Genomic DNA, 21,585 nt, shown 5'->3' with positions numbered 1-21,585 from the left:
ATTACACTGCGCATGTGCCCAAGGTATTTTTGAATCTGACTGAGAAAATAATAGGATTCAGTGGTTTAAATGGTCATGTTTTTCCTCTCAATCGGATTAGAAAAGGAATAAACCACCCCTTCCAACCTGATCAAAATTTCATTCGGATCGAGCTCAATTGGATAGATAAAGGTGTTTACATGAAGGCTTTTCAGTCTGATTGAGAAGTCAATCATATTACTATCGGATTATTTGGTTGCATTTAAACGTAGCCATTTTCTTTGCTTTCCCACTGTCTACTTTACGTATAGAAATTACAAGATACGTAAGATGTGTATGTGAGTGTTGTAGCTATTAGAAAGTGAAATCTAAAAATAACATTAATACACACAAATTATGGCTAGGTACAAAATGTTGATTTTGACAACATTAACAATTTGTGAAGCAAAGTTTAGTACTAATAATTTGCAGTGTGTGACTTGATCTGATCTGACTGAGCAATTGTTAAACGTCAGTAATGTTATTTATTTTAAAACATTTAAGTTTTTATTTGGTCAGAACAAGAGCGTTACTTATTCAGCTGACATATTTTCGGATATATGCCTTGTACGACATACTTCTTAGTGTCATGTCGATGTACAATGACAGATCCGCTCTGATGTGGTGATCACAGACAACCCATATGTATACCTAAAACCATCAGATTTATCTGCATAGAGGAGTAGTGCCAAAGCACAATCCACTTAAAAAAAACCCTCCACAAGTAACTTGCAAATTTATGTTTCAAACAGAGATGGAGACAAAGAGACAAAACGTCCGTACTGCAGCTTTAGAGAGACACTGGAAAACTGCTAGTGCTGAAGATAGCCCATATGGCATGATGCAATATTCAAAGTGACCAGAGGTCATTTTCCACTCGTCCCCTTTGCAGATCAAGCATCAAGTTGTTTGCACTGAACAACTCCTGCAGTTGATCTAAGGCCAAAGAGACCAGTGGTAGAGAATAAAAATACTTGACTGTGACTTAGTTTAGACTTAAATCTATCTAGATATTAAAATCTATCTAGACTGTAATCTTTACAAGGCCATAAGCTGTCCTTTTTTTCTCCACAAAAAGAAGCCTATGGATGCTGGTGATGTCAGTGGTTAAATGTAGCCCTGTTTCAGCCCTAGTCTGTGTGTGTTGGGTATTGTACTTGGTGGCAGCCATTTTTATAGGACGCGTAGCATTCTGGGAGTTCTAGTTAGATGCAGATTTTAGCATTGACACGACATAACTACTCAGTTATGTCATGTCAATGCCAATAATTCTCAAAAACATGTTGACATTTGTAAACAATATGGCCACCATACATCAATTAATTCTAAGGAGGTGGAGCTGGATTACTGAAATAGCTGTAATTCATGATTCGTGACATGGAATTAAACCAAACTTGAAAGGGATCTTCAGTACAAGGATATGAGGATGTCTGCGGAGGTTGAGGCATGGTCATTGAAAGGGGGTGAAGTTAGATTCATTTAGCTATTTCTCAGGAATCAAAAATCCTTTTGAGCTGAAATTTAGTGTGCTGTATCATTCTGCATATCTGTAGCAGAATTTTTATTACTTCTTAATTACTTCAAAAACATGGCTGCCTTCAACTGATCAGCAGACATTTCACGCAGCATTGAGCTATCATCACAAAATTTGATAAGTATGTTTATCTTTGGTTTGTTTATTGTTCTATGTGTCTTGGCAAGAATTTGCCACTGGAGGTGCTATTTGTGAGAAGTGATTGGACCCTACAGATTGCTGCTTGTTACCCTGTTGGAATTGTTAGGATTTTTCTTCTTAATATTGTTCTGGTTCTTTGCTAAAATGCAATGGGCAGCCCAAAACACAAGTCATAAGGTCATTGAGCAGTTTTATAAGGAAATTAGCTGGTAAGTTTTATTGAGCATCTTGCAGAACCAGCCACAGTTCTTCTGGAAACTTTGACTGTCACACTTGCTTCTAATTTTTGCAACAAAACCCAACAACCTTCATTGTGTTTTTTGTTTTTTTTTTTTGTCTGAAAAGTGGTCTCTTACATAATATGCTGCTTTCTTAAATGACATACAAAATTTTTGTGTAACATTTAATTTTGTGCTAGAAAACTAATGTTTTCTGCTAGAAAATCTAAAATGTTTTTTTGCACTGACTTGATAATGCAGAAGTCATAAAATAAAAAATCTATAACAAAGTTTGTACTAAAAATATAGGGTACTGCGAGACGTAAGGGAGAATAGGACGGATGCAAGTGCAGTTAACAGTTTTATTAAAGGAGACAAAGGCAGATAAATCCAAATTGTAATCCAAAACGTAGTCAAGACAGGCAAAGGGTCAGGCGATCGGCAAACAGGCATAAACAGGGCAAAGCAGGAATCAAGGTCGCGGTCACAGAAAACAGAAAACATGAACTATGACTGTGAACTGGGAGTGAAAAACCAGCGTGGACTAAATGAACTAATCTAACGTGAAACTAACTATATAACTATATCTAACAAGGAACATAACTTAACTAATCTAATGTATCTATGTCTATCTATATCTATAATCTAATGTATGTATCTAATACTCCACGCCGTGTACTGGGAGGCACGCTGTATATAAGCAAACATAATCAACGTTAAGTGCTGAAGGCTGACACCAATCTAGTCACACGCTCGAACAACAGCCAATGACAGAACAGGGAGGAGACAGAACAGAAACATAACAAATGCATGTGTCCACAGTAAACAATGTCATGGCTGTCAAAATCCGAAGAGCATGCGCTTGCTGAGCACTCGTGCACGTAGCTCATGCATGCGTGCGCCCTCTCATCTCTCCGAACGCGCTGCCAGACGGGGAGATCATGACATAACTCTCCCCAAGGGCTCTCCTCCCGAAGTGCCACAAAACACTCCTCTCCACTGGCGGTTCTGGCCCCCTGGGCAAAATGTCCCCAGCTGAACCAGGAGACTGTGCAGCGTCCTCAGTGGAACAGAAAAGCAAAGCGGCGTCCTCAGCGGAACAGAAAAGCAGAGTGACGTCCTCAGCAGAACAGAAAAGCAGAGTGACATCCTCAGCAGAACAGAAAATCAGAGCGACGTTCTCAGTGGACTCTGCAGGCTGAACTTGGTTGGCTGTGTCAGCGGATTCAGGCGTGAGCATAACTTGGTTGATCATGTCAGCTGACTTGGACGTGAGCAGAGCTTGGTTGTCCGTGTCAGCAAACTCGGGCATGAGCAGAACTTGGTTGGTCGGATCTACAGACTCTGGCGTGAGCATAACTTGGATGGTTATGTCAGCAGACTTGTACGTGAGCAGAGCTTGGTTGTCCGTGTCAACAGACTCAGTTGTGAGCAGAACTTGGTTACCCGTGTCATCTAACTCGGGCGTGAGGGGAACTGGGTCGTCCATGTCGTCGGTGTCAAGCATGAGCAGAACCTGGTTCTCTGTATTAGCAGACTCCGGTGTGAGACACCCACCGAGCTTCAGCCAGAGGCCAACGTGGCGACTTCAGAGCTCGAACCTGAGACCCATGAGGTGGTCGCACCCACCGAGCTCCAGCCAGAGGTCAACGTGGCGACCTCAGAGCTCCAGTTTGAGACCCATGAGGAGGTCTCAGCACCTGAGCTCCTGCTAGAGGTCAAGGTGGCAACCTCAGAGCTCCAGCTTGAGACCTACGAGGAGTTCTCAGCACCTGAGCTCCAGCCAGAGGTCAACATGGTGACCTCAGAACCTGAGCTCCAGCCTGAGACCCATGAGGGGGTCTCAGCTCCAGAGGTCCACTGTAATGCCAAGTTATTGTCCCAGGTCGAAGAGACAACCAACCCAAGTGCTCCCCTTTGTTCACCAACGCCGCACACAACACCGCTGTGCTTGCCTGCTCCGCTGAGGAACTCGCCCTGCTTTTCTGCACCGCTGAGGGCATCGCTTGGCTTTACCGCTCCGCTGAGGAAGGCACTCCGCTTTTCTGCCTGGCGGAGGACGTCGCTCTCCCTTCCTGCTAGGCTGAGGACGCCACTCAGTCTTCCTGCTTGGCTGAGGACGTCACTCTGCCTTCCTGCTCGGCTGAGGACGTCACTCTGCCTTCCTGCTCGGCTGAGGACGTCGCTCTGCCTTCCTGCTCGGTTGAGGACGTCGCTCTGCCTTCCTGCTCGGTTGAAGACGTCGCTCTGCCTACCTGCTCGGTTGAAGACGTCGCTCTGCCTACCTGCTCGGCTGAGGACGTCGCTGTGCCTTCCTGCTCGGCTGAGGATGTCGCGCTGCCTTCCTGCTCGGCTGAGGTCGTCGCTCTGCCATCCTGCTTCGCTGAGGACATCACTCTGCCTCCATGTTCTGCTGAAGACGTCGTTCCTCTTCTTTGCTGCGCACTGTATGTCACTCCCCTTTCCTGTTCCACGGCGGGCATCGTTTCCCCCTTGTGCTCTGCGGAGAACATTGTTCCTCCCTTTGGCCTCGCGGAGAACCTTGCTCCACTCCCTGGCCTCGCGGAGAACCTCGCTCCCCTCTATGGCCTTGCGGAAATCTTGGACTTTCCCTCGGGCCTAGCGGAGAACATTGCTCCCCTCTCCTGTCCTGCAGAGGAAATTGTCCCGCTGTCCTGCCCCGCAGACGTCGCTCTGAGCTCCAGCCCCGTGGAGGACTTCGCTCTGAGCTCCAGCCCCGCTGAGGATGTCGCTCTGCTTACCTGTTCTGCTGAGGACGTCGCTCTGCTTACCTGTGACACTGAGGAAGGTGTGTTGCTTTCTTGCTCCACTGAGGATGCTGCTCAGTCTCCTAGTTTTGCTGGGGACATTTTGCCCAGGGGGCCAGGACCACCAGATGGAGGGAGTGCATTTTTGGGTGCTCCAGGAGAAGAGCCCATGGTGGGGGGTTCTGTCCTATATCAAGGAGGTAACTCTGGACTTAATTTCCCAGCAGCCACTGCACCATATTACTGTCACATGACCACCTGCACCTGTATCAAGTTTTTGTTTAACGAGCACTCGTATATATAGCCACTGTTTGCACTGATTCTTTGTCTCATGTAATTGTCTTCTTGACCTGTGTCTTGTACCATGTTTTGTTTGATAGTTTATGTTTAGCCTTAGCCACAGTATTTTGCCGAGTTGTCTTTGTGTCTTTGTTTTGTTGTTGGTTTGTTCATGAAATAATTTGGAAATCTGCGATTGCTTCCATAACCATCTTTGAAACGTGACAGGTACCTAAAACTTTTACACAGTACTGTAGCTCAAAATTCCCTGCTACTCACGGAAGTAAAGGGACCAGCATTAGCCTGATGGTGGTACTTAAGCGCAAACATTTACATTTCTTGAGAACTGTAAACCATACACTCAAAGTTCTTTTTTCCTCTTACTCCTTGGCTTTTGCTTCCCTGTGCACTAATTTCCGCCATGATGAATTTTTGCTCATTTGCATAATATGCTAAATCTACTTTTGCAAATTACTCCTAGGATTTAGACTTATTTTCACAAACCTGGTGTCAAACTATTCAGCAGAGTTTGAAGCTCAATAATGATCAAAAACATGTTGACATTTGTAAACAATTTGGCCACCACATGTTAATCAATTCAAATAAGGTGGAGAATAACTTACTCAAAGAGCTGTAACTCATGAATGCTTGTGTTCATCCATATGAAAATTGAAAGGCCTTTACAGGACAAGATTCTGTGGTCATGTGCCAAGTTTGGGGCATGATCATTCATAGGCACAGAGCTAAGGTCAGATGTCTGTTTTTCAGGAACCATACATCTAATCTAGCTAAAATATTTTGGCCACTGTATGCAATGTTTGCTACGACTGCTTGGACCCCACAGATTGCCAATCAGGTCAATGGTGGTGCTGGAGTGTAAGTGTTTACATTTTGGTCCATATCTCATTTACTACTTACAAACAAAATTCTGTTTTCCTTTTGCTAACTTGTGTTCTCTCCTTAAGACCAATTTAGCTCAGCGCATGTTTTGCTAATTTGCATAATAAGCAAAAAATGTTCAGATAACTGTTTCTTGGGAACTGTAAGTCTGATTGAGCTGAAATTTGGTTAATGTCATCTTTATTATTCCATGTAACTTTGCAACAAATGGCTACTGGGGCGATTTTTGCTGAAGGTGCGAGGACCTCGTTAATCACCGCCTGTGGCTATGTTTAGTAAATTTATTTAAATGTCAAGTTTCATTTCCTGATTCTGCAACACTAATTATGTACTTTGAGGAACATCGAGTGGTGCTCGAAAATTTGTGAACTCTTTAGAAATATCTACATATCTGCATAAATATGACCTAAAACATCATTAGATTTTCACACATGTCCTAAAACATGATAAAGAGAACCCAATTAAACAAATGAGACAAAAATATTATACTTGTTAATTTATTTATTGAGGAAAATAATCCAATTGTACATATCTATGAGTGGCAAAAGTATGTAAATCTCTAAGGTTAGCAGTTTAATTTGAAGGTGAAATTAGTCAGGTGATTTCAATCAATGGGATGACAATCAGGTGTGAATGTGCACCCTGTTTTATTTAAAGAACAGGGATCTATCAAAGTCTGATCTTCACAACGCATGTTTGTGAAAGTGTATCATTGCATGAACAAAGGATATTTCTGAGGACCTCAGAAAAAGAGTTGTTGATGCTCATCAAGTTGGAAAAGGTTACAAAACTATCTGTAAAGAGTTTGGACTACACCAATCCACAGTAAGACAGGATTGTGTACAAATGGAAGAAATTCAAGACCATTGTTACCCTCCCCTGGAGTGATCAACCAACAAAGATCACTCCAAGAGCAAGACAGGTACACGAGGTCCACGAGGTCACAAAGGAGCCAGGGTTACTTCTAAGCAACTAAAGGGCTCTGTCACATTGGCTAATGTTAATGTTCATGAGTCCACCATCAGGAGAACACTGAACAACAATGGTGTGCATGGCAGGGTTGCAAGGAGAAAGCTACTGCTCTCCAAAAAGAACATTGCTGCCCATCTGAAGTTTCCTAAAGATCAAATAGACAAGCCAGAAGGCTAATGGAAAAATATTTTGTGGATAGATGAGACCAAAATAGAATTTTTAGTTTCAATGAGAAGGGTTATGTTTGGAGTAAGGAAAACACTGCATTCCAGCATAAGAACCTTATGCCGTCTGTGAAATGTGGTGGTGGTAGTCTCATGGTTAGGGCCTGTTTTGCTGCATCTGGGCCAGGATGGCTTGCCATCATTGATAGAGCAATGAATTCTGAATTATACTAGCAAATTCTATACGAAAATTTCAGGACATCTATCCATGAACTAAAACTCAAGAGAAAGTGGTTCATGCAGCAAGACAACGACCCTAAGCACACAAGTTGTTCTACCAAAGAATGGTTAAAGAAGACCATAATTCAATATAAATGTTGTGGAAGGACCTGAAGCTAAGCTGTTCTGTACTGAGGAATGGGCTAAAATTCCTCCAAGCCGATGTGCAGGACTGATCACCAGTTACTGAAAACAGTTGCAGTTTTTGCTGCACAAGGAGGTCACACCAGATACTGAAAGCAAAGGTTCACATATGTTTCCCACTCACAGATATGTAATATTAGATCATTTTCCTCAATATATAAATGACCAAGTATAATATCTTTCTCTCATTTGTTTAACTGGGTTCTCTTCATGTTTAGGACTTGTGTAAAAATCTGATGATGGTTTAGGTCATATTTATGCAGATATACAGAAACGTCTAAAGGGTTCACAAATTATTAAGCACCACTGTAGGTCAAAACATTTCTGGGATTTGTAATTATTAGTAATTAATTATTAATTATAACTCATGCTAGCAAGCAAAGAATGCTAGTTAAGCCATAACTAACTATGTCCCACTTCTCAACCTTGAACATGTATTTAACCTCATATGGACTATAAAATTCTCTAGTGAAAATTCTTTGTAATCTAAAGCATCTTTTTCTGGACAATTTGAAGAACTGAACATTTGGCATTTCTGTAAATTGAGAGGTTCATTCAAATGTGTTCTTCTTATTTAAATTCTAAATAGCCATCAGTAACGAAGTCAAATCTTATGCAAAATATTGTCATGCAGGCAGACTTGTAAATAATTGTTTCCTTTCTCTCTGCCATATTCATTGCCTGCTCCCTATGGCTTATGCAAATAATAAAAAAGCTCAATGAAATGTGATGGGGGAAAAAAACTGTTCACTACAGATGATAAATTATATTTGTATAATCATAACAAAAATATAGGTACATTTGCTATTTTTAAAGAAACACATTTTTATTATTGTTATTATTTGAGAGACTTTGAGAAGTCACCATTAACATTTACAAACTGATAATAACCATCAGTCAGCTAAGACCTGAGCCTGGAAAGCACTGTGTATCTAAGAATAGTGTGATCTTTGATAGCAAAGGCTGCATTAAGATTGAGCAACACATGTACAGAGACCCTAATCAGAGGTCAGTAGATAATTTACTACCAGCACTTTCTCAGTGCTGTGACGAAGCCTGAATCTTGATGTATGAGCTTAGCTGCTGAGCTACAACCTTTTTTTAGGCTCTTAGATATAAAGAAGAGGTTTGAGAGCTGACACATACCACTATAATCTCAATTAAAAGTAAAGTACTTTATTTACAATTGAACTCTTGTTGAGACTAAGGATTTTCAAAACTTTTCAAACTTGTCACAGGTTAATTATTTTCTTAATCTTGAATTTTTTTTTTTTTCGTTGCTATAGTTGTGTGTCCCTCCACAACATCATCTATCATCTGCCATCATTACAGATACCCCAGGAGGGCACAGTTGAGAGGGCCAACCGTCAAGATAATCAGATGCTCTGTTGAGTGTTATCCTGCATTTCTGTGTTGGGGTGGTGGGTGGGGCAGTGGGTGTGGGGGGTTACACTTCAAAAAAATTAGTTCTTCACAATGCTCCATGCTGAACACAATGCTCAGTAAAACGGTAGGCCTCAGCCCAGCCCCCAACCCTAAACCCCAAAGAGTTTAAAAGTAGGCTTATCTCCACCTCTACTTTATCACTCATCAGGATAAACTAATAGACTGAAAAGAGCTAAAACTATATCTGTACTATACAGAGCTATCTAAAATATTTGGATTACATATATGAATATATTTGACCTCATGCTCTATTTGTTTGAGTAACATGTCTAGCACACTTAACGTGGATTACAAATCTTCTCAAAAGAATACCACCCCACCAGTGTCGTTAACGCACTGACACTCAGGAATGCAGAGTGCAGCCTGGAATCTTTACACTGCTCGCCTGTTTATAGTAGTTTAATTAAAGCATGGTCACTCCCAACTCAGCATGGTGTGGGTTTGACTCAGCTGGAACCAGGGGAGTTCTAACCACTATGAGAGAGAAGAGCAAAAGGGCATTGGGGCAACAGGGGATAAACCCTAAGTACACTCAGAGAGTCTATCCTGTGAATCAGTGTGCAAATGCCAAATCTGGCCTGGACTGCTCAGATGACTCATGTACTGTGCTATGAAAAAGTATTGCCCCCATCCTGATTTCTTCTGTTTTTGTGTATATCTCATACTAAATTGTTTCAGAAATTAAAACAAAATCTAAGATAAAACAAAGAGCAAATACTTTTTTCACAGCACTGTAATGAAGACAGACATGGCATTCTGTCAAATGTATTTTCTTGTATAAGCCAAAGTTAGTTATGTACTGCCTGAAGTATTCTATGTGCTTTGATTAATTATGTGACAATGACAGCTTTGTTAAAGCAAATCTATCAAAGTGGAAATAATTTGCACTAATTGGAGGGCGAAATTCAAGATTTATTTCCATTTCCATTTAGCTTCACTATTATTTACTTTCAGTCATACCCACTAATTGAATTGACACAGAGCTGCTGAGCTATAGAGGTGACCGTGAAAGTCTCTTAAAAGAAGACAACACAAATAACGGATCTGTAACATGAACGAGAAACTAAAACGCTGTAAATCAGAGAGACAGAATAAAATAAAATTTTAGGAATAGGAGTAAAATTTGAATTTACTGACTGATGAGCTTCGATTAGAGACAGTCACCCTAGTCTACATCAGAGTCAGGTATAACAGATTCCAGTCCGTGTTTTACCTCTGACCCTAACGGTCTAAGGCCCGTCCGAATACACTGCTGCAGCATGGGACACTCACACACCCACAAGTTCTGTTCCCTGTAATGAAAGTCGGAGACACCCAAAGAGATGCTGAGGAAACGTTTTAAGCACTGGAATTATTAGAAGTGCAGCCCAGGAGCCCCAGGAGGCGATGGAGTTGGGCCGATCTTATTTCAGAAGGTCCAGAGCGCTGCTACTCACCATGATGATGTTCAAATGGGGTAATGGCGAATTAAAGCCTGGATTTGCTGCGTAATTAGTTCTAGAAAGTTCGCAACCTGAATAATTATTTATTTGCTGTTAGAATAAGATGGTTTCACGAAGTTTAGAGATGTGAGAAGGATCCATCGAAGCAATGTTGTTTTAAGGTCTGATGTGGTCTGATTTTGTGTAGCAAAAGGAATTTGTCTGAGTAGCCTACATAGCCTACATAATCTTACTTTTCATTGTGATAACTGGGAACCAGCTTCTGCTTAAAGTAAGATACATATCTAAAAAAGTCAGTTGCATTTGGCAGGTGTGTGTGAGACGTAAAGCAGAGATGGGGTACGGGCGGAATAATGTTTTGAGCTGAGGACGTTGTTGTGGTTGTGGGTTAATCAGCACTATCTACCTACAGTAGGTAGCTTTTCCATAAAGAATAAAAAAGTTCAGCGCAGTAATTAGGATTTAGCCCATACGTGGATAAAGCAGGCAGTCAGGTTGTTTAGATCCGACGCTAAGTTTCCAGGTAAGAGTAACGCACACAATTATTAGTACTATACTGTTGTTCTATTAATTTATTAAATGTGTTTATTTCTCAACAAATTCTCTAAGTCACGGTCTGCATTGGATCATGGTGCTGTAAAAATTGCGGTGCTGTTTAAACTCGCTTTATCAGCATAAAATTAAAATGCATGGCCTAACAAAGCGGTTTCATAAAATTGCGAAAGATTCGCCCACAGTCCTCAATAAGCTTATTTGTACCTTCTGATGGGCTACTAAAACCTCACAATTGTACAATCATAAAACCTTGCTGGTATAATATTAATGTTACAGTTGTATGCAATGCAGACCACACGCCCGCCTGATATTTTTTTAAGCGAAAAAACTCCAATAAATATGAGGAGGGTAGTTTGGTTAATATTGGCGGTAGGCCTATCTCTGGTCATGAATAAGTGTTTGTTTTGGGAGGAAGGGGTAAATTGTGCTTTCTCCTTAATGGGTCAGTGACCTATTTTCTGTTTTGCCCACGAAGGGTTTTCGGGGATTTTCACGTAGACTGGCAACGCAATAAGTTGCGTGTCGCCATGGTAACCCGCGAGTCTTTGGCGCGCACTATTGTCTTTGGCTGAATGGCGGGTCGGTGGTCTCTGTTTGGAGGGGGTTTCTGAGACGGTTGTGTTGGTGGGCATGTGTGATTTCCTTATCTGAGACTGCAAAGAACAACAGTCACGCTAAACACAGAATTAACAGTAGGCTATAATTTACAGTAACAATTTCACAGCTGAACTGAGTAAGAATGCATTTAAAAAGAATGATTGCTGACAGTAAAATTGTGCAGACTACTGAAACTCTGGACACAATGACCTTGCACTATTTATTGGGCAGCAAAAACACAATTAATGAAACAATGGACAAATAATAAAATGTATAATGCATTTAGTCCATATGTATTTGATCAGCCAAGAGATTCTTGTTATCCAAAGTTTGCTTACTTAGTTTTGTAACGTAGTGGACTGTCTAATGTTGCCAACAAATAAGGGAAGGAGGTTATAGCTACCAGCAAACCAAATGTCTAAATTGTTACTTGCCTTAAAGTACATGGTTTGTATAGTTTGTCTTAGTAATACCTTAACATAATATTAAACACTTAAATAAACTTAAACATAATTGGGACTAGGCTATATATTGTTATGTGGCTCACTTCTAATGTAAATTCCACCTTAAAAACACCTTTGGGAAACTTCAAACTTTGGGATGTAATTCCAGTAATTCCACATTCAAGATGTTACTGTTATAACTGGCATTTAATCCATTTTTATAGATTAATTTTTAGAGACATTTAGATAAACGCACTCTAAGAAGAAAAGGCTAAAATATTAACCTTTTGAGGTTCCTGGAGATTGCAACTGTGGGGGAACTTTAAATGTTCATTTTGAACCTTTTTAAAAAAAGTTCTAATTGGAACCATCTCTTAAAGCTGTATTAACAACCCATCAGAGTTCCTTTTTGAACCTGTTTCTAGACATCCTTACCATATTCTTCTTCTTCTTCCTCTTCATCTTTTTATTATACATTACTTACTTAATCCCATTTCACAACATTGACACAACACCACGATTGTCCATAAAAAGTTTAATACATAAATATAAAATTTGAGCAGAAGACACCACTGAACAAGTAGAGACTTATTTAAAATAAAGGAATATTGTCTTTCATGAAAAAACAATAATCAATTTCATTCAATATTTAAGAAAATGTAATTGAATATTTATAATATTTAGAAAATAAGATAATGTTTAAAACAAGATAACAACCTATTCCAGATCATGTATTTATAGTCCCCTCTGAAAGTATTGGAACAGCAAGGCCAATTCTATTGTTTTCTCTATACATTGAAGACATTTATGTTCAAGACCAAAATATGAATATGAGACGATAGATCAGAATTTCAGCTTTTATTTCCTCATATTTACACGTAGATGTGTTGAACAACTTAGAACATGGCACCATTTGTTTAAACCCACCCATTTTTTTCATGTGATCAAAAATATTGAAATGTGTCTGACAGGTGTTTCTTGCTGAAAGGTGTGTCCTGTTAAATTGATTGTTTAAAGAATTAATAGCTATGAATTACTACTGTTTGGTTTGCACAAGCATTGGGCATAGCCAATACAACAATTTGGAATGTCCTTTATCAGGCAAAAAAATGGAAGGCTTTAGACTGACCAAGTCAATCAGCAGACTTTAACCCAGTTGAGCATGCATTTCACCTTCTGAAGAACAAAAACCCCTGAACCCCCTGAAACAAGCAACAACTGAAAGAATCTGTGGTAAAAGCCTGAAAAAGCAACACAAAAGAAAAATTAAACAGCTTGGTGGTCAGTGGGTCACGGGTTTGATGCAGTTATTAAAAGTAAGGGATATGCCAAATATTAAGTGTTATTTGCTTTAATTAAACTATCTGTTCCTATACTTTTGCTCATCTAAAAATTGGGTGGTGCGCCACCAAAGGTGCCATGTTATAAGTTGTTAAACACATCTAGATGTAAATATGAGCAAATGAAAGCTGAAATTCTGATCTATTGTCTCATCTGTTGATCTCAAACCCAAATGTCTTCAAATGTATAGTGAAAACACTAGAATTGGCCTGCTGTTCCAATAATTTCACAGGGGATTGTATATACATATACTTTCAGTTAGCAAAAAATGTTCAATTTTAATCACTGTGGGTGGCATTTTGTTTTTGGCATTATGGCACATTAAATACTTTCCAATGAATGTCAGGGTGTTTCTCATCTTCGAAGCATATTAATTGTTGAAGTAAATTGGGAGGTCAACCTTGAAATGTAGAGATGAACTCCTGGAAGCTGTGTGCAGTTAACTAATCAGCCATCTTGGATTTTCTTGTTTCAGTCTGTATACAGAGAAGTATTAGAGGGAGAGGGATTAAACATTATATAATCTCAGTCTCTCTCTCTCTCTCTCTCTCTCTCTCTCTCTCTCTCTATCTCTTTCACACACACACACACACACACACACACACACACACACACACACACATAAAACATCTGGAAAAGGTCTTGAAGTGTGGTAATCGTGGTATAACTGGAATAATTGACTCCGGACCCGTCGTCAATTATTCCTTACGTAGCACACAACCTAATGTTATTATGACATTAAGTTCATGTTATTTTCATAGTGTTTCAAAAAGGTCATGGTTATTTTCATAGGTTATGTTTTCTTACCTCAGATATTCGCGCCGCTTCACTCAGTCCCACTGCACGTGCTTCAAAGTTTTTGCGCGAGACAGACATTCAGAGATTCAGTATTTCGCGTTACGTAGCACTTCCACCTGGTTTAAATGTATTTTATTTTAATTCTCAAAATCAAAACAATATGAATAATCACGTTTACTTAAGTGAAAAGAAAGTACTACTGAACTGATATTAGTTATTTGTCCATATTGGCAGAAATTGAATAAGAAAAGGGGTTTCATTTCTGTTCAGATTGAGCACGTAATAAATATTTGTACAAAGCATTTTTTATTGTAAAAACGTTTAGGCTATTACATGGACAAACGACCTCAATATAATAATAATAATAATAATAATAATAATAATAATAATAAACAAACAATATAAAATAAAAGAAACTTTTCCTGATGAAAGCTTACACAACACATACTTAAAAGTATTTCCTTATAAGAAAGGTTGTTTAATAACATTAAAAGCAGAACAGTCCAAATGGATATGTTTCACAGTTAAAGTGTTACAGAGTGTTACAGAATGGTTCCTCACCCTTTAATAAAAACCCATGTTTCACTCTGTGATCTATATGACCTTGTGTGCACCACTTTGATCATGTATAGAAAAAAAAAATTTTAAATTCCTTCTGTATTTGTGAATTTGTGACTGCATTTTTTGACCAGCTTGTATTGTAGTGATACTTTCAGCTGGGGTCAGTTTCTTTGTGGTGTCTGTGTATATGTTACCATGTTCATGTGTTTCCACTGACTTTGCAACTAGAGCTGGAAAAGAAATTATGAATTTACTGAGGGAGTGAGTACTATGAGCAGTGTTGAGGAAGCTAATTTGAAACTGTAGCTTTTCGAGCTACAAGCTACTCATAGTTTGAAGTAGTTAAGCTATAGTCAAGCGATCCTTTAAAAAAGTAGTGAGCTACACTACAAGTTACTAACAAACAGTAGTCTAACTACATTGAAACTACTTAAATGAGCAACATGTTTAGTATGTCATGATTGTGAAGCAGCTTATGAATAACTGTGTATAATTTTGCATTAAGTAATGAAGCACAATAATAATTAAAAATAATTCAGAACAATTATGAATTCATAATGTGCACATTAGGCTACTTATCAATTTAACATGACAATCAAGTTCACCTCTATATGCATCCTTAAATTTGTGCTTGAACTCTTGGATGTCGTATTATAATCGAAGTATTGGAAGAAGTATTTTAATCTTTCTTTTACAAAGATTACATATAAAGGTGTAAGATTTATTATTTGATTCCTTAAGGAACATGAAACTTTATTTGTAAGTAAATGTAAACGTTGTGTTGCCTATTAACAACAAAGTGCCAGTAATATTCTCTGCATCATCATCTGTTTATTTATTATAATTTACCTGTCCCATACATCATGTATCTAACTGTGCTTGGTCGCTTTACATGTCCATCCGACGGTCACTTCCTATACATGTGAGCTACAAAGCTACAATACTTAATTCCTGTGAAGCAAGCGGGCACCGCAGATATGCAATCAAGCGCACCATTATAATTGGACAAAAAAAACGTAACTACTGGTTATGCTGCATCACTATTCGTTTGAAAAAGTAAGTCGTTACTGAAAAAGCTACACTATTTTTAAAGCAGCAGAGCTACAGACATGCTACTGAAAAATGTAGTTAAGTTAGTAGTGTCTCTACTTTTAGTTAGCTACATCCAACACAGATTATGAGGCAAGCTGATGCAAGAACCAACCATAATCAAAACAATTCTGTTAGATTTGGATTTTGTATAAATTCTCAAATAGGCTTTTTATATGCCTGCTGAACACGGATGCCTAGATTTGATCATCATGGTAGTTTTCATTAAAGATGGTACATAGGGGTTTTAAATGTCAAAATATTGCTTCCAGAGTTCACATTTTCATGTTTTATAACCTTCTTAATAACTCAGCACAGTTTAAGGCAAGCATTATTTACACATGATTTAGTTGGCACTTTGCTAAACTGGTAGCTATAAGCTTTACTTTCTCATTAGCCTTGTAGTTTTCATGCAAAAGTAAACTATTAAACTTTAGACACCAAACTTGTCTTGGCTGCGGGACTGCATTTGGGGCAAGAACACAGTTATGCAAATGTCATGGTCAAATATTTACTTTACCTCATGCAGCAAATTTTACAGTGTTAAATTAATGCTTGGAAATTTAATTTGTATCTGGCAGGGCTTCAGTGAATAGTATAGATATTAATTTACCCTGCATACTTTTGCTTTATAGCAACAGCTCTGGGTAGTACAGTGATGCAGGTGGTCCCTAGGTTCAATCCAGCTTGAGTTATTATCTTTGTAGCTTCTGTACATGTTCTCCCCGTGTCCATTTTGATTTCCTCCGGGTTCTCCATTTTATGGAAACACTCCCAACAAACATGTCAGTAGGTGGAATGACTAAGATAAATTGCCCCTACTTGCGAATGAGTGTATGAATGTGTTTGTGCAATTAACTGGTTTGTGCAATGAACTGGTGTCCCATCCAGGGTGTAGCCCTGCCTCACACCCAGTGTTCCTAGGACAGGATCGGGTAAAACCATGACCCTGACCATGATAATTGTTTACTGAAAGTGAATGAGTGAGTGAGAACAACAGCTCTGAACTACAATTAGAATGATACACCCACTTATTTGAAAGCAGTGATTCCGATTGATGGCATTCTGTGTAAATTCAAGATGACGTTTTCAACAGTAAATTGTGCATGTTTTTTATGGCATGTGTGAATAATTCACCAATGACCACTGTCAAAAACAGCAGCAGTAAATAAAGCAGCAATAAAATAATGTAATAACTTTAGTTACATTTTGTATAATCAAATTAATAAAAATATATATCATCTAATTTTCAATATTTAGAGTGGTGATTGAAAGTTTGTGAACCCTTTAGAATTTTCTATATTTCTTGATAAATATGACATAAAACATCAGATTTACACACAAGTCCTAATAGTAGACAAAGAAATCCCAATTAAACAACTGAGACAAAAATATTTTGTTTTGTCATTAAGTAAAATGATCATATATTACATATCTGTGAGGGGCAAAAGTATGTGAACCTCTAGGATTAGCAGTTAATTTGAGTTTGAGTTAATTTTCAAACAATGGGATGACAATCAGGTGTGAGTACACTGTTTTATTTAAAAAACAGGGATCTATCAAAGTCTGATCTTCCCAACATGTTTGTGGAAGTATATCATGGCACGACAAAAGATTTCTGAGGACCTCAGAAAACGAGTTGTTGGTGCTCATCAGGTTGGAAAAGGTTACAAAACTATATCTAAAGCATTTGGACTCTACCAGTCCAGTCAGACAGATTGTGTCCAAATGGAGGAAATTCAAGATCGTTGTTACCCTCTCCAGGAGTGGTAAAGATCATTCCAAGAGCAAGACTTGTAATAGTCTGCAAGGTCACAATGGAACCAAGGGTAACTTCTAAGCAACTAAAGGCCTCTCTCACATTGGCTAATCTTAATGTTCATGAGTCCACCATTAGGAGAAAGCTACTGCCCTCCAAAGAGAACATTGCTGTCCTTCTGTAGTTTGCTAAAGATCACGTGGACAAACCAGAAGGCTATTGGAAAAATGTTTTGTGGACACATGAGAACAAAATAAAATTTTTGTATTAAATGAGATCCATTGTGTCTGGAGAAAGGAAAACACTGCATTCCAGCATAAGAACCTTCTCCCATCTGTGAAACGTGGTGGTGGTAGTATCATGATTAGGGCCTACTTTGCTGCATCTGGGCTGGGATGGCTTGCCATCATTTTTCGAGCAATGAATTCTGAATTATACCATCGACTTCTAAAGGAAAATGTTAGGACATCTGTTTGTGATCTGAATCTCAAGAGAAAGTGGGTCATGCAAGACAACGACCCTAAGCACACAATTTGTTCTACTGAAGAATGGTTAAAGAATAATAAACTTAATGTTTTGGAATGGCCAAATCAAAGAGCTTAATTCAATAGAAATGTTCTGGAAGGACCTGAAGCTGCAGTAGGTTTTCAGAAAATGGCCAGTTTCTCGATTGGCTATCTCTACTTGCCTCTTGGCTTGGGGGTGATACCCAAATGTCAGGCTGACAGATACCCCAGATTCTCCAGAAAGCTCCCCATACCCGTTATGTGATCTGGACTTCCCTGTAATTATGTCTTTATGGAATTCAAAGTGTCTGACCAGGTAGAGGGATCAGGTGGAAGGACTTTATATAGGATTATATGAAAATCATGATGTCCATGTTTCCTTGTGACAAAGAGAGGTCTGTGATGAAATCAATGTCTATGTGGGACCATGGTTGTTCTGGCATGGACAGCAGGAGAAGTTTGCCAGCTGACAGAGTTCGAGATACCTTGGTTTGAGCACATGATGTACAAGAGGAGATGAATGTATGAATGTCAGAGAGCATACATGGCCACCAGTATTTAGATTGATGCAGCTGGTGGGTTTTATGGGTGCTCAGGTGCCCTATTGCAGGGGAGGTATGTGCCCACATGATAACATGACATGTTTGTCTCTTAACTGGATGGGGACATATTTCTACCACTGGTCACTGAGTTGGGACTCTCTTCTTTATCAATCTCCTGATCAATCTCCCAGGTTATAGCTGCTACAAAACAAGATTGTGATTGGATGTTGTCCCATGAGTTCTCCTTAGGATGAGCAGGATCTAGGCATGAAAGGGGGTCTGCTTTGGTGTTCTTTGATCCTGGCCAACAGGAGAGGGTGAATTGAAATCTGGCAAAAAATAAGGCCCACCATGCAGTCTTGATATATTCCAGTTTCTTATGGCTCGTGTATATCACAAAAGGCCCCCTCCAGTCAGAGATGACACTCCTCTAGGGCTATCTTTACAGCAAGGAGCTCCCTGGTGCCTATGTTGTAGTTGTGCCGAGCAGAGGACAATTTCTTCAAAAATAATACCACTGCATGAAGCTTAGGTCTCTCACCAAACCTTTGTGACCACACGCCCCTACACCTGTTTCTTATGCATCCACTTGAACAACAAAGGGTGTAGATTGGTAAGGGTGCCTCAAGATGATAGCTGACTCGAATGCTTGTGTTCAAAGGTTTGGGCAGTAGATGGGTTCCATCGGAGTTTCTTGGAACCCTGTTTGAGCAAGGCAGTGAGGGGCACAGTGACAGAGCTGAAGACCCAGATGAACCTCCAGCAAAACTTGGCAAACCCTATGAACCTCTGTATTTCCTTGAGTGTGGAGGGAATGGTCCAGTTAATTATGGAAGTGACCTTGTCCTAGTCTGTGAGAACTCCTTCTAGCGTGGCTTTATCATCACGCCATGCCAGTTTTGTGAAGATATATTGGTTAAGAACCTGCTTTGAGTGCAGGTTTGTACTAGTGGCTAGGGTGTGGAATGCTAGCATGAACTCTGCAACAGTGTAGTTGCCTTGTTTTAGTGATAGAAGTTGCTCGCAATGGGCAAACACTTGCTGAAAAGGCCCAAGGAAGTGCTCATAGGAATTTGCGCCCCTCTTTAGGACCAGATAGTGGTATCCCAGGTTAGTGCTTTATTGGTCAACAAGTTTATGAACTGTGCAATCTTGGTCCATTTGGCTACTCCTTCTTATTGAGAAATACAATTAGCATTAAAGCATGTAACCCTTGCACAAAGCAGGATCACCTGAACACTTGTCCAATTTGTGCAATGAGCGAAGAAGCAGACTGAGAGGGTGCTGCCAATGTAGCCAGCATGGGCATCAGCATGATGGTTGTCTGCGCTAGCTGGGTATTGATCATGGCAATCTGCTACTGTTGCTCATCAATGAGATATCCTTACGAGGCCAAAGCCTGTCGCCAATTGTGAAAACCTGCTACCTCCATGTGACTGAAGTATTCTGTCAGGTGGCCAAGATGGCAGCAGTTGCAAGTTTCTTTATTTTTACACAGGCAGACAAATTCAAAATGTCAAACAGGCAGGAGTCATGCAGTGTTCAAACAGAGCAATGTGTGTGAAATGCAAATACATAAACCAGGAACCATAAAACATTATCTTAACCATGAAGCAATCACACTGAAGTAATGCTTGGTATCGACAGGTATGAGAACATTGAGTGTATAAGTTGCAATGGGTAAGTGTACTGAAGGTCCTTAAATGCTGTGACTAGTGCTACATCATTGTGTTCAGGTGTGTGCAATTAGAAGAATAGTAAAATCGATCAAGTGAGTTTATGCTGAGTGTTGTAGTCCATGGAGCCATGTCTGTAGGCAGCAATCAGTCTGAGGGTATGTCTCAACCAGCTCCCTAGCTTAGTAGTCAGGGCTCTGATCAGGGAGTCAGCCATTTTAAGGGCTGTCTCAATTGCAAAATACTCCAGTGCACTGGAACATTCGCTCCCCCAAAAAAATCCCACAATGCCCCGCAAAAACAGAGGAGCATCGATGCTCACTATGTTCCCTTACTGGAAATGATGTCATGTTTTATGAAGCCTCTCAGCTCGAAAAACATGGGGGTCGAACTCTCAGTCAACTTCCGTCTACAAAAGTAAGCAGCTTGTTATCGTTGCTGTAGCTCTCAAATGATTACTTATGTTTTTTTACTTTATTTGGCGTTCTATATATATGGTTTGTTTGAGTCTTGTTTGAGACTTTTAAGTGTTTAATGATTTTTAAAGAATAACTCACTAGGTAGTCTACGATCCTGCTTGAAGTACCAAGACAGAAATGAGTGTGATCAAGCTAACAAATTTGTATGACATATAAAACTGTAATATGTTTATGTTTTTAACTTTTTGTGACATTTTACAACATGAGTACTTAGTCATGTCGCTGGAAATTGAGTTATCAGTGTCCCAATGTGTAGTGAACCATGGTCCTTACCAGAGCACGAACTTGTGTACAAGATATTCTCATTCACGACCTAGGAGCAAGGGCGCTAACAGAGACATACCTTAAGAGTTGTGGTTGATAGTGGCCAAGTTTATAGGCCGCTCTGTGTTTCAGGAATCAAAGAGCAATGCCAATTCTGGCATTGACATGACAATAGTCTCTTTGCTTCATTGCAAAGCTAAAGAAGCAACCTTCAGACATTTAGGTTAAAGAGAAAATAACGTGAGTTAAATTTTTGGCAGAACTATTACATTTAGTTGCCTGAAAGTTAAAGATTCATGCTGTGATCTTTGACTTCCAACTATAAGAAGCTAAAGAAAATGCTTCCTCAACTGGGAGAATTGGAAAAACAATGAAACTCAGGAACGTGTCTTCAGCCCCAGCATATGACATCAAATTAGCATGACCTCTCACACCATCAACAGTAAATAAAATATCACTTCACTACATTAAATGAGTTTATAATAATATTTACATTATATCAACCAACATAGACTCATTAGTCTATTAAATCTACAACACTTACCATACAGTTCACTCTTCTGAGAAAGTGAATACATCATAAACTCATGATCACTAATGTTAGCTGGCATTCATGGATATGTCCATGTTTTTTCCACTTTGTAGCTTGAACCTGCCAAGCTCGAAAATT

The 21,585-nt window shown here is 39.4% G+C and overlaps 1 protein-coding gene across 1 annotated transcript in view; it reads left to right on the top strand.

Moving 5' to 3' along the window:
- Window positions 1-10,174: 10,174 nt before the first annotated feature.
- crb2b (crumbs cell polarity complex component 2b) overlaps window positions 10,175-21,585 on the top strand; it is a 60,182-nt gene continuing 48,771 nt past the window's right edge. Inside the window, exon 1 of the mRNA XM_053624850.1 lies at window positions 10,175-10,319. Coding sequence (XP_053480825.1) covers window positions 10,250-10,319 — 70 coding nt within the window. The 5' untranslated portion in view covers window positions 10,175-10,249. The remainder of the gene's footprint in view (window positions 10,320-21,585) is intronic.

The sequence above is a fragment of the Ictalurus furcatus genome, chromosome 5, assembly GCF_023375685.1.
Source record: "Ictalurus furcatus strain D&B chromosome 5, Billie_1.0, whole genome shotgun sequence".
Classification (NCBI taxonomy): domain Eukaryota; kingdom Metazoa; phylum Chordata; class Actinopteri; order Siluriformes; family Ictaluridae; genus Ictalurus; species Ictalurus furcatus.
This window is presented reverse-complemented; position numbering and strand designations above follow the sequence as displayed.